Source organism: Sinocyclocheilus anshuiensis, unplaced genomic scaffold (genome assembly GCF_001515605.1).
Source record: "Sinocyclocheilus anshuiensis isolate Anshui unplaced genomic scaffold, SAMN03320099.WGS_v1.1 scaffold1014, whole genome shotgun sequence".
NCBI classification, from domain to species: Eukaryota; Metazoa; Chordata; class Actinopteri; order Cypriniformes; family Cyprinidae; genus Sinocyclocheilus; species Sinocyclocheilus anshuiensis.
In genome coordinates this window covers 455,152-468,300 of record NW_015540943.1, presented here as the reverse complement: position 1 = coordinate 468,300, position 13,149 = coordinate 455,152, and the positions used below count along the sequence as shown (strand labels likewise).

The 13,149-nt window shown below is 37.6% G+C and overlaps 1 protein-coding gene across 1 annotated transcript in view; it reads left to right on the top strand.

Moving 5' to 3' along the window:
* The window catches only part of LOC107689720 (solute carrier organic anion transporter family member 1C1-like), a 24,169-nt gene extending 11,819 nt beyond the window's left edge, over window positions 1-12,350 (top strand). Inside the window, exons 7-15 of the mRNA XM_016487850.1 lie at window positions 1,195-1,293; window positions 2,135-2,389; window positions 2,505-2,669; window positions 6,784-6,979; window positions 7,758-7,923; window positions 10,030-10,214; window positions 10,504-10,568; window positions 10,657-10,774; window positions 11,485-12,350. Coding sequence (XP_016343336.1) covers window positions 1,195-1,293; window positions 2,135-2,389; window positions 2,505-2,669; window positions 6,784-6,979; window positions 7,758-7,923; window positions 10,030-10,214; window positions 10,504-10,568; window positions 10,657-10,774; window positions 11,485-11,704 — 1,469 coding nt within the window. The 3' untranslated portion in view covers window positions 11,705-12,350. The remainder of the gene's footprint in view (window positions 1-1,194; window positions 1,294-2,134; window positions 2,390-2,504; window positions 2,670-6,783; window positions 6,980-7,757; window positions 7,924-10,029; window positions 10,215-10,503; window positions 10,569-10,656; window positions 10,775-11,484) is intronic.
* Window positions 12,351-13,149: the final 799 nt, after the last annotated feature.

Sequence of the window (13,149 nt, the reverse complement as noted above, 5' to 3'; positions counted from 1 at the left end):
CACACGGCGGCCTACAGTGAGCAGAGGCCGGGGGCTAGCGTGAGGAACGGCCGGAGGGTTAGAGTGAGCAGAGGCGGGCGGGCGGGCTTGAGAACGGCTTGGCCGGCGATTTCGATAAAGGAGCGTCCGGAAGGACATGTGACGACTCCAGGCTGGATTTAGGTAGGCATGGCTGACTCTTAACTTTTATAAAGAATACCTCTTTGGATTTGAGACTTTAGTCTTTGCAACTTTACAGATCTTCTTTATGCACCAAGAGCTTGTAACACTCCAAAGAGAAAGGAAAAATTGAAATCGCATCATATGACCCCTTTAAGTGTACTATAAAGTACATTTTAAAACATAATGTTTTAATAATGTTTTGTCATGCTTTAAAGTTCACTCTCTTAACATACTAAAGCACATGCAAAGTACTTGATTATAATTTTAACAGTAGTGTGTTATTTAATATTACATTTAAAGTTCATACATTTTGAATGTCACAAAAGTGTCATTAAATATATTTAAATATATGACATAAGTTTAATGTATATTTTTATATACTTTTTATATGTATACTTTATACACTCTTCAATAAAAAAATAACCAAATAATGTATTTAGAATTAGTTTTTGTAATATAGAAAACTAAGCCTATTTTTTTTAGGATAATTGAATAATTGAAACAATATGACCATACAAACAATAAACCATACAAATAATGTGCAGTTTGAAAAGACTGGTTAACTTATATTATTCTAGGTGGTGACTCTCATTACAAATGTATAGTGATGCTATATACAATATATATAGAGTGATGCTTTTTATATTGTGCAATTTTATTATTCTACATTATTTCAGTAACTAATTGTTGTACATTACGCTAACGCCAATAATTTTGGGTGTAATATGTGTGGGGGGTAATCTATGGTAATATATTTTTTTCAGCATGTTGATAAGAATTGAGAATTAGGATGTGTGTGGGGGGAGGTGGGGCTTAATTGTCATAAACATAATGAAATACAAAAAATACAAATAAAAATAAAATTGAAAATGAAAATTTGAGAAATATTATGCAAAATTTAAATTCTGTCTTTTGATTTTGGTGTGAAATATGACTTGGGCATGTTCTTGACTTCACCCTCCTACTCTTTCTCTGATTAAGATGATGTCAGTGTGAATCAGCATTTTTGTATTGAATTTTTCCCCTCCTCAGCTCTCGTACAGACTTTGGGAATAATGGGGCCCGTGTTTGGATTCATGTTAGGATCATTCTGTGCCAAGCTCTATGTGGACATAGGATCAGTGGACTTAGGTAATGACCTCTACAACCAGTGAAGATTGCAATCCTATTTTTGTTGAACTGATAACGGCTCTTTGCCCTACACTGATAATACATATGATTATCCCTAGGCCAAATTGGTGATCTAAGATTAACTTTTCATGGTTATAAAATAAAATATATAAAACACAAAATGATGATGATATTTTGCACATTTCTAGAAAAAATTCTCAGCAACCTTTAGCCATTGTACCTTCAGTTTTACTATGTCATAGTTACTTGTTGCATGTGAATTATGTGAAAAGTGGATGTTTGTCTTTTAGTCTAATCGACTGGCTCAGTTCACTTCGACTAAGTAGGTCATAACATATCATATCATATCATAACTCTGCAGTAACATATCATTACCTGAAGTCAATGTAGATCATCATTGTTAATGAATGACATGACTTTATGATAACTAGTCTTCTATATAACTGGCTGGATGACCCAGTTACCCTTTGACATAAGGGGTATTCGGTCATACTGTTTGTGAGGATTTCAAATGATAAATTATTTTTACTGATTAATGAACAAAATGCACATGTCTGTTTTTTTTTTTTTTTTTAAGATACCATCACCATCAACTACAAAGACTCACGTTGGGTTGGTGCCTGGTGGCTGGGCTTTTTGTTAAGTACTGTAATAAATAAAAAAAAAACTATATAAATAAATAAAAAATAGCTTAATGACATTATCATATTTAAAAAAAGTTGAAGTCTCCTTCTTTTTTCCTCTTTTTAAAAATAATACTGTTTGTGAGGATTTCAAATGATAAATTATTTTTACTGATTAATGAACAAAATGCACATGTCTGTTTTTTTTTTTTTTTAAGTTACCATCACCATCAACTACAAAGACTCACGTTGGGTTGGTGCCTGGTGGCTGGGCTTTTTGTTAACTGGTGGAGTGATGCTACTGGCCGGAATTCCCTTTTGGTTCTTTCCCAAGTCTCTTCCAAAGCAGGGCGCGACTGAAACTGAGAAAAAATCGAATGTTTTAGAGGGCGAGCAGGACCGTTTCATTCCTGATAACAACAAACACAGTACTGCTCCCAACAAACCAGCTTCCATGGCAGTTCTGGCTAAAGGTGTTAATTTCATTAAATAATTCATTTTAAATATGTTTATTCATAAGTTTTGGTCAAGATATTGAGCATACATGACCCTTGAATTTATGTAAAGCTTCTTCTTGATATGTTCTAGATTTTCTGCCATCACTGAAAAAACTCTTCAGCAACACGATTTACCTGCTCTTTGTATGCACCGCTTTTGTGCAAGTCAGTGGTTTTATAGGAATGATCACATTTAAGCCAAAGTTTATGGAGCAAATTTATGGCCAGTCAGCATCGAGGGCCATATTTTTGATAGGTGGGTTTACATTTATTGCATTTATTTTTGTCTGCGTTATATACATTTCCAGTTTGTCTAAAGACACGTAGTGAGGCCTTTCTACAACATAAGTGCCAGTTGTGTCCCTCTTATTCATATATGTAAAAAAATGACTTTCACAAAAAATTTGCTGATGCCAACTAAAAAAAGCTGATGACAAGAAGTCTCCTTCTTTTTTCCTCTTTTTAAAAATAATTGTAGCTAATGTGCTGTCATTTTAAAATGTCAACCCTGTTACAATTATCGCATATAGTGAACGTCTCAGTTAAGCATTTCACCCTCATTCCCTGAAGGAGGGAATGGAGACATTACATTGACATACTCATGTATGAGGATTCCCTTGAAAATCCCAGTCACATCTGAGTAGAAAAAGAAAAGGCCATTGAACATTGGCGAGTGGAATTTGCATGCCCAGCCACTCCCCCATACACAAGTATATAGGATGGTAGCGTGCATTCACTCATTCAGGTTTGTGCTGAGGAGCTGAGACTGTATCCCGGCCATTCAGCAGTGTAGTTCAGGGTTGTGGCAAGAGCTGCTGTTCCTTTAGCCTGAGTTTATGACTTTTTCACAACAACAACAACAACAACAACAATAACAACAAAAGAGAACGCTTCAGCTCTTTTCATTTGTTATGTTGCTACAGCTGCGACCAGTTGTATAACACTGTGGAAGCGTGCATAAGTCATGCGGAGAAAGACACTATGGAGACCACATCCTGCCTAAAGGCAGGTAACATGTAGACAGTACATATATGGACTGACCGACAGGGCAGTACTACACATGGAAAAGTCTCTGTGGTTGGCCCTACCTCAGGAGGGATGGAACCACTACCAGTGCAGAGACTCAGAAGGAGGTGATGCTCTGAGTGGAGTGAGCCCTCACTCCTAAAGGGCATGGCTCGCATTGTGACTGGTAAACCAAGATGATGGCATCTACTAATCAGCGGGAGATAACCTCTGTTTGGAGATAGCCTTTCCCTTTTGCTGACCCCCAAAGCTGACAAAGAGCTACTCAGAGCTTCTAAAGCTCTGTGTGCAGTCCACGTAAGTGCAAAGAGCATGAACAGTACACAGCAACACAAAGGCAGGGTCTGCCTCCTCCAAGGGCAGCGCTTGTAAGTTCACCACCTGATCCTGGAAAGGAGTGGTGGGAACTTTGGGCACGTATCCAGGACTGGGTCTCAGGATAACGTAAGAGTCAGTCAGCCCAAATTCAAGGCATGTTTTGCTGACCGAAAATATCTATAGGTCCCCTACCCTCTTGATGGAGGTAAGCATGGTCAGAAGTGCTGCCTTCAGAGACAGGATCTCTACAGCTCTCTACACTCCAGAAAGGACCACAAAGAGATCCCAAGAGAGGACAAGACACACCCTAGGGCAATTTAGCCTCCTCGCACCTCTCAGAAACCTGATGATCACGTTGTTCCCATGGATCTACCATCCACTGCATTGTGATGTGCTGCGATAGCACCAACATACACTTTTAAGGTGGAGGGGGACAGCCTCTGCTCCAGCCTCTCGCGCAAAAAGGAAAGCACAACACTGATCGGGCATCTTCTGGACAAGAAGAACACTGCTCAATGAGCAGACTCCACATCAAGGCATAAGCCTGCCAGGTAGAGGGGGCTCTGGCCTGATTGCTAGTAGCTATCACGGCCTGTGACAGACCACTTAAGTCTTCCGTGTTCCATCCAGGAGCCAAACGTGGAGGTTCCAAAGATCTGGATGCGCGTGCCAAATTGTGCCCTCCCCTTGAGAAAGAAGGTCCTTCCTCAGGGGGAATCGCCAGAGAGAGTGTGTCGCAAGGAGAATCAGGTTCGAAAATCAGGTCAGAGTGGGCCAGTAGGGCGCAACCATCAAGACCTGCTCCTCGTCCTACCTAATCTTGCACATGATTTGACTTCAGAGGAGGAGGTGGCGGGCGAGTTACGACATGCAACTTGAGCGTACACTGCCTTGGTGGTTGATGTATGCAACTGTCGCAGTGTTGTCCATCCGGACATGCACATGCTTGACCTGAAACAATGGTCAAAATGGGCGCAGGGCCAGCAGTACTGTCAGCAACTCGAGGCAATTGATATGCCACTGCAGTCAAGGTCTTGTCCAGGAGCCCGAGGCTGGCTGCCCATTGCACACAGCTCCCTAGCCTGTTCTGGAGGCATCTGTTGTAACAACAACATGCCTGGACACTTGTTATAAGTCTGGGGATAACGGTGCCATGCCCATCATGGAACTCGTCCATGTAGCCAGTGCTGAAGACAGTCTCATATGCATCAATCTGAGCCACGTTAATGTGGCTGCAGATGCTATTTCCCCTAGGAGCCTATGAAATTGTTTCAGTGGAACCGCTGTTTTCCCCCTGAACGAGTTCAGACAGTTCAGCACTGAATGGGTGTGCTTGTTTGTGAGACACGTCGTCATGTTGACCGAGTCCAGTTCCATACAGAAGAAAAGAGATGCTCTGCACTGGGAAGAGCTTGCTCTTCTCCCAGTTGACCTGAAGCCCAAACTGACTAAGGTGCCAGAGCACCAGGTCTCTGTGCTTGCAAAACAGATCTCAAGAGTGAGCTAGAATGATCCAGTCATCAATATAGTTGAGAATATAGATGCCCATTTCCCTTAATGGGGCAAGGGCACCCACCGCTACTTTGGTGAAGACGTGGGAAGCAAGGGTTATCCCAAAAGGGAGGACTTTGTACTGGTACGCCTGACCCTCGAAAGCAAAGTGAAGAAACGGTCTGTGTTGAGGCAAGATTGAGAAGTATGCATCCTTCTGGTCGATCGCTGCAAACAAATCTTGGGGTCGTACCCTTGTGGTTCTGCATTAGCATCTTGAATGGGAGCTTGTGCGGAGCCTGCTTCAAGACTCGCAGATCCAAGATCAGTTGTAGCCCACCACCTTTCTTGGGTACAATGAAGTAGAAGCCGTAAAACCCCGACTTCATCTCGGCTGGACGGACAGGCTATATTGCGTCCTTTGCCAGCAGGACCGCAGTCTCCACACGGGGCGGGCTGGGAAGCACTAGCCAGGCTCCCAGACTCTGTACAAGCGGCACCAAAGGGACAACCGATGCACCTGCGGAGGGGCAGCGACAGGGAGCACTGGGGCCTGGAGTAGAGGGGGTGAGAGTGGAGTAGCACTTACCTGGTCTTTGAGGTGTGAGCTTTTGGCGTGTGGTGAATGGGGAGGACGGGGCTGGAAGTGAGGAAACGTCACATTGCTGCCTGACTACATCGAGTATGACCCAGAGACGGAGGAAACTGCTCTTTCATTGATAATTTGGGTACCGCTGGCTCATCAGAACAGAAAACAAAGGCAGCAAAAGCCCTATTCTGGGGGAAGGAGCGGTGCTGTCACCACCTCTTGGGAAAGAACAATCCCCTCCATCTCTTGATTTCCCTTGTCAGGGCTGCTTCGCTGTCCGCTTGGAGGGCTTAGTGGCAGCACTTAACTGTGCTCCGACCAGCAAAACACTGCTGAATGCGTTGTAAATAGTGATCCTTTGCAGCGAAAGAGAGCTTCCCATTCTGTGAGGGGAATTGTAAGAACAATTGTGCTATCACAGCTGCAACCGGCTCGGCTCCAAAGTAAAAATCTGAATAAGTGGATGCACGCTGCCATATTATATACCCGTGTGTACAAGGAAGTGGCTGGGCAAGCAAATTCCACTCGCCAATGTTCATTGGCCTTTTCTTTTACTACTCAGAGGTGATTGGTGTTCCCAAGGGAATCCCCATATGTCAATATGTCTACGTAATGTCGAAGGTTACTGACTGAAAGGGAACAACAGATAATAGAAAGTTAAAATTTTGCAGCAACACACATTTTTCAAATATTTTAATGTTAAATTAAAATCGTCAGCCCTGTTACCCTTCAAAAGGTGCAATAATGTCCAATACAATTGATAAATGTATGATATGCCGATGGAATGTTTAAAATCTTTATTTATGTATTTATTTATTTATTTAATTAAATGAAATGTTGTGTTGTAACATGTTTTACTTCAAAACTAATTAAAATAAATATCTAATAAAATCAATTATTTAAATTAACAAACAATCATGAATGTAATCATCTTTTGTCTGTCTAGGCATTATGAATCTACCAGCTGTGGCTTTGGGAATCATCACTGGTGGGTTTATAATGAAGAAGTTCAAATTGAATGTTCTCGGAGCAACCAAGATCTGCATTGGAACGTCTCTTCTGGCTTTCTCTTCGCTGCTTATTCAGTATTTCCTGCAATGTGACAACTCACAAGTGGCTGGTCTTACAGTGTCATATCAAGGGTAAACAAGTACTACAGTTCATTGTGTTGTTTATCATCATTTTCTCTGGCAGCTTTGAGTGGTCAATGGAATTGCATCTTTTAACCATGTTCTGTTTGGGTCTCAGAGGCCCCAATTATTTGTGTAAAAATAACAATTTTGATATATTAACTTATTTTCCCGCAAATTCTTTTTATACACTACCAGTTAAAAGTGATCATAATTAATGCTTTGCTTGATGTTTTGAAGGAAGTATCTTATGCTTACAAAGGCTGCATTTATTTGATAAAAAATGCAGTAAAATAGTAATATTATCAAATATAACCGTTTTCTATTTTTATCTTTTAAAATATAATTTATTCCTCTGATGGCAAAGCTGTATTTTCAGCAGCCATTACTTCTTTGTGTCACATCGTGCTTAATTAATCAATTAAATATATTACAACAGAAGAAAAATTGTTCTTTTAAATTGTAATCAAATCAAATAATAATCAAATAATTACAGCCTTGGTGCACATAAGAGACTTGTTTTAAAGAAACGTTTAGCTTATTCCAAACCTTTTGACTGGTATTCTTCTGACAAAACCAAAAGTTTTTATAGGATTAGGAAAATAATTGTTTTGATCAGTTTTTTGTTAAGTATTTTTGAGACATTAAAATGGCCTTAGGGTTCTCCCAGATCTCCAAGAGAGTACAACAATGATTTTTGTAAGCCAAGGAGCATACAGTCATTTCTAACTTCAAAAAGTGTAATTAAACTTATTTTAAGTGGTTTAATTATTCAATGTCTTTCTAACAGGGCTCCACGGGTGTCCTACCAGCAAAATACACTAATTTCTTCATGTAATACGGGTTGCTCCTGCTCTCTCAAACACTGGGATCCCATATGTGCCAGCAATGGCTTGACCTATGCCTCCCCCTGCCTCGCTGGCTGCCAGACCTCCACTGGGGATGGCAGGGATATGGTAAGAGATTCGTTCCAGACATCTACATGACTATTGCTGAATCAGTTTTGCCAATAGACCTCAATATAGTTGTGGCCAAAATTATTGACAGCCTTGGTAAATATAAACAAAGAAGTCTGTGAAAATAAATCTGCATTGTTAATCCTTTTGATCTTTTATATATATATTATTATAATTTTTTATTTTTTTTTTGGATCACTGTATTAATGGAAGATCCAACCATGGCCCATTATAAGATTTCTAGCAGGGACAGTCAGGCTTTGATTTTTTATCTGTTGCTGTTTGATAGAATCCACGATTCCATCTATCTGAACACACTTTTTATCCCTGTGTGCACCAAACCCATTTCCAGTGTTTGCTGCTAAAAAGCACATTTTTTAGTTTCATCTGACCATAGGAAAACATTTAAAAAATAATAATAATATAAAATAACTAAAAATACAGAAAATTAAACGGAAGTCTTCCATGGAATGTTCCCATTTAGATAGCTAAGTAAATGTATGCAGGTGTGGGTGTAAATGTAAATAAACACACACACACACACACACACACAAAGTCATCACATCACACCTAAAACTGAGTGGAATAATTAAAAGTCTCACTGCATTGTAACTGTTGCTATATTGTGATATGTTTTTAGGTTAAAAAGTGTTGAAATTATTTGCTTTTCAGATACATCTCTCTGTAACTATGCTTCTGTACTTTATTGGTCATTATGAAACATTACATTTCAGTAAATGTATTTTTTTTATTTATGTAGTCATTTAGCAGACACTTTTATCCAAAGCGACTTACAAATGAGGACAACAGAAGCAATCAATTGTAGTATTAAAACAACTAAAAACAGATCCAAAATGAAAAGCAAAAACTTTATAAATACTATTTATACACATTTTAAAAATAAATAAATTAAATAAAAATGACAAATGCATACAACAAAGTTTCAATGAAGTATTAAAATAACTCAAATTAAATAAAACTAAAACTTAATAGAATACCTATACAGACATAATAAATTAGCGACCGCTGTCGCGGTAAACTAAGCTTTTTTATACCCGTCTAACAGAATACTAAATTAATTCAGCTGGACACACTTTCCTTATTTTTTCCCCAACAAATGGCCAAGCAATCGCAGACACTGACAAGATACGCAATACAGAACGAGACCAAACGCGATATCAGCACGTCTCCACACAGTAAACAAAACAAGCGTTTTGCCAAGATGCACAATTTTACCAATTTAGTTAACTTTTCCGAACATAAAATTATTATGATTAATTTGGCATTTAGATAAAATGTTCTGTAAGGTCAGATGACAGTTGGGCCAAGATGCCCCCAGGGATCTTTCATAATTTTCATTTTTGAACTAAATTGTTAATTATTTCCATTTTGATTACCATAATAGTATGTTGGGTGATGCATAATGATCCTCTACATGTTAAACTCAAGTGTAAATGTGTTACAGTTTATCAGTATATAGATGTTGTTCTTATTAAGGAGGGCTTTTTCCCCTATCTTAGGCTTTATGTGTACTCTATATTATGAAATCCTAAAAATAGGGTCCACAAATCTGAGACCACTAGTGAAAATACCAGTGTAATTTTTTTTCTTCTTTTTTTTTTAAATCTTAAATTATGTTGTCAGAATAATAATTTGAATAAAATGTTGTACTGAAAAATATATTTGATTTTCAAAAATTTTCGGTATTTACTATGTCCCCCTTTTGACAGCAGCTCTCGATCTGCCATGGACCGGTTTATGCAAACCTGTTGATCCATGTAATGCCAGCATAATTTGAGAATGTTCCAAAGAGCATGTTGTGTGCTTCAGTGAAATCTGACCTTTTGTATAAAAAAGTGAACACGGTTTGCTTATATTTGATTAGTGACCTAGAATCAGTGTTAAATATTTGTTTAACCTAAATGTCTTCTTTGTCCTTCACTGTCATGTCCAAAATCCTAAAACTGTTTATTGCTAGGTTTAAATAAAACAAACAAACCAACAAACAAAAAAAGTCCCAGATTTCATATGTACTGTCTCGGACATTTAGACCCTACTACATTTGCTGGTATTGTAGTAGTTGACATAATCTCATTCTTTTCAAAGGTATTCCACAACTGCACCTGTATTGGAGAGTCGCCGCTCCCATTTGCAAACATGTCATCAGTGCTGGGCCAGTGCTCTCGCAAGAGTGATTGTGACTACATGTTTAAGTTCTACATGGCGGTGACAGTCATTGGTGCCTTTCTCTCGGCTTGTGGGGCCACACCAGGTTACATTATTCTGCTCAGGTAATAAATCTCCCCAAAAGTAAAACAATAGACACCTTTAGAGACTAGATTGTCTTTAAGGAAAACTGTGTAATACAGTATGTGGGTCCTCATGATACAAAAATATGTTTCTTTATTGGTATAGACTTGTATATACTGTTTGAAATTAACCAACCCGTTAGGGCCAGGGGCACAAATTTAAATGAAATTCTGTGATATGGTATCTTTGTTTTAGAACTGAATACGAAAAAAACAATTTAATATTTGGTTTACAAATGAATACATTTCCTCATGACTGTTTTTTTCTTAGAACCATAAATCCAGAACTAAAGTCTTTGGCTCTTGGTATTTATATTTTGATTGTTCGGACACTGGGTAAGAAGATTTCTTTCATTCTCAACACAAGATTATTAAACAACAGATAAAAAAAAGTATCTTTAGCTGATCTGAGAAACTTTTCTAGGTGGCATTCCCCCTCCTATTTATTTCGGAGCCTTGATTGACAGGACCTGTCTGAAATGGGGCACAAAACAATGTGGAGGGAGAGGAGCGTGTCGTATCTATGATTCTGGTGCCTTCAGGTTAGTTAACTTAGACTGGCAGAAATTCAGCATTTTCATACACACTTTTCCAATCATTGGCTAGATGGTCCACAAAAAAACTAAAACAAAGAGTAGTGTCTGTATAAAACCACAGAGCCACAATATTTATGTATTGTAACATTGGAAAAAATTACATGTCCTTAAATTTAATTTGGCAAAATGCTACAGTGACAACCACTGTTGTCATGCTTGATCCTTCTGAAAACATTCACATTCATGGTAACTAGCCATGAATATGAACTGTTTGCAGCTAGCAATTACAATACAATTAGTGAATAGCTTTATCTTATTTCTTAGTGTTTGATGAAAAATATTGGACAGGCACATGATAGCAAAGGTTATCTGAAGTCTATTTCTGATTACATGTATGTTTCCTTATGGCATTTTGGTCATAAATTTGCAAAACACCAAAGGTGTATGACACCCTAGTGTGTTTGTTGTTGTGAAACTGTTTTGAATGACCAGAATAATCCTCCGAATTATAATCCTCAGGCACCCACTAGCGCCACCATCAGCTCAAAAATGGAAATTTCTGCAATTCTACAACATTTTTAACCCTTTGTTCTAGAAAAGATTTCATTACCGCCATGTTGACAGTTTGTAGTCATAAAGTCTACAAAACTACATACAAAAACTTTCACAGATATAAAGATTGATAAAAAATAAAGTCTTTCTTTTTTGCCCTACAGAAATGCTTTCTTGGGTCTTATTTATGGCCTGTATTCCTTATCCTATGTGTTGTGGGGAATCCTGTACAACAGACTGTCTCATCGCGAAAAGAAGCTTGCACTAAAGAACCAGTTAAAAGCTCAAGAACAGGATGACAATGGTGTTTCTTCTGGCAATGGGAATGTATCTTCAGCTATTGTAAAATGCAGCGAAAACCCAGACCAGGAGACCACAATCTGAAGTTATGCTTCCAGTACTTTTGGAAAGTTAAATGTGTGTATTGCTCCAAAAAGTGTTAGAGGAGATATCCATATCCTTGCAAAATGGAAAGGTTTTGGTCATGAAATTGTGTTAATTTGTAGATTTATTGATCAGATGCTGTTATTTCCTGGATCTAATACATATATTTGTATTTGCATTATTTACACACTTAAAGGACAACATTCAAGTAGTATCAACATTAGAAAGTAATATATTATACTCAAAGTAAACATGCCTAGGTATGGATAATATGGTTCATCAGACCAGAACATTGTTACATAGAATTACTGTTATTGTGTCAGGTCATTATAAGCTCACTGTTTCATAGGAGCTTCTTGTCATGTCATAATGGTATACATTGAGGTCATATATATATCATCACACTTTGTAATTTTTTATGTGTATATATGTTGTTTTGTAAAACCTAGTGAATACCTGGATGGAACTGTATGCAACTGAAAGTAATGGACAGGATGTAATGTACATTGGAGTATTTGGCAACATTACTTATGAACTGTGATTGTGTACTTTATAATACTTAAAACACCTTATGAAGTAAACATAAAGCAAATGATAGAACTTTTTATTAGTAATATCAGCCAATTTGCATGAACCCACCATTATTTTTATAAAAAATGTAAGCATTAATTTTGCTAAATTTTGTTGAAATTAAAATACTAAGTCTTTTAAGTATAGAAAAATTGAACTGTGTTGACTTTCTTAAAAACCCTGTTGTGCAGTGATATCAATGTTTTAAATAGTGGTCTTTCTATCAGCATATTGAAAGAAGCAATGTTTTCTGCACATGGTTCAAACGGAGGTAACAGTCTTTATTGTTCATATTTAGAATCAGAATCAGAATCAGAATCAGAAAAAGCTTTATTGCCAAGTATGTTTGCACATATAAGGAATTTGTTATAGTGTCACAAGCTTCCAGTACACGGAGACAACAACAACACACAGATAATAAAAATAAGATGTGAATAAAATACACATGCATAAATATAAACCACAAAAAATTAATAAATTGTATGCACAGGTGTGCTATAGATAGAATAGGAATATAATAAAATAAAATAAAGTTGTAGGGATGTACTAGGATTTAGGGTGATAAATAAGTTATTTATCACCAATATGATAAATATTTGAATTGATAAATAAAAATTGAGGGTAATTTGAATATGATAAATATTTGAAAACTTGAATTTCGTGACATATTTAATTAATTATGCAATTATTTAATCGTATTTTATTAAATTCATAATTAATGTACTTAATTGTTTATATATTTGTTATATTTTGTCAGTCCATAAAATATATATTTCGAGCTGGTGAGTTTAGGACCCTGCGACTCATATGACGAGGGGGTGGAGTCACAGATGATTGACAGGATATTCTGGAGGCACGGCAGGCGAGTATTCTGG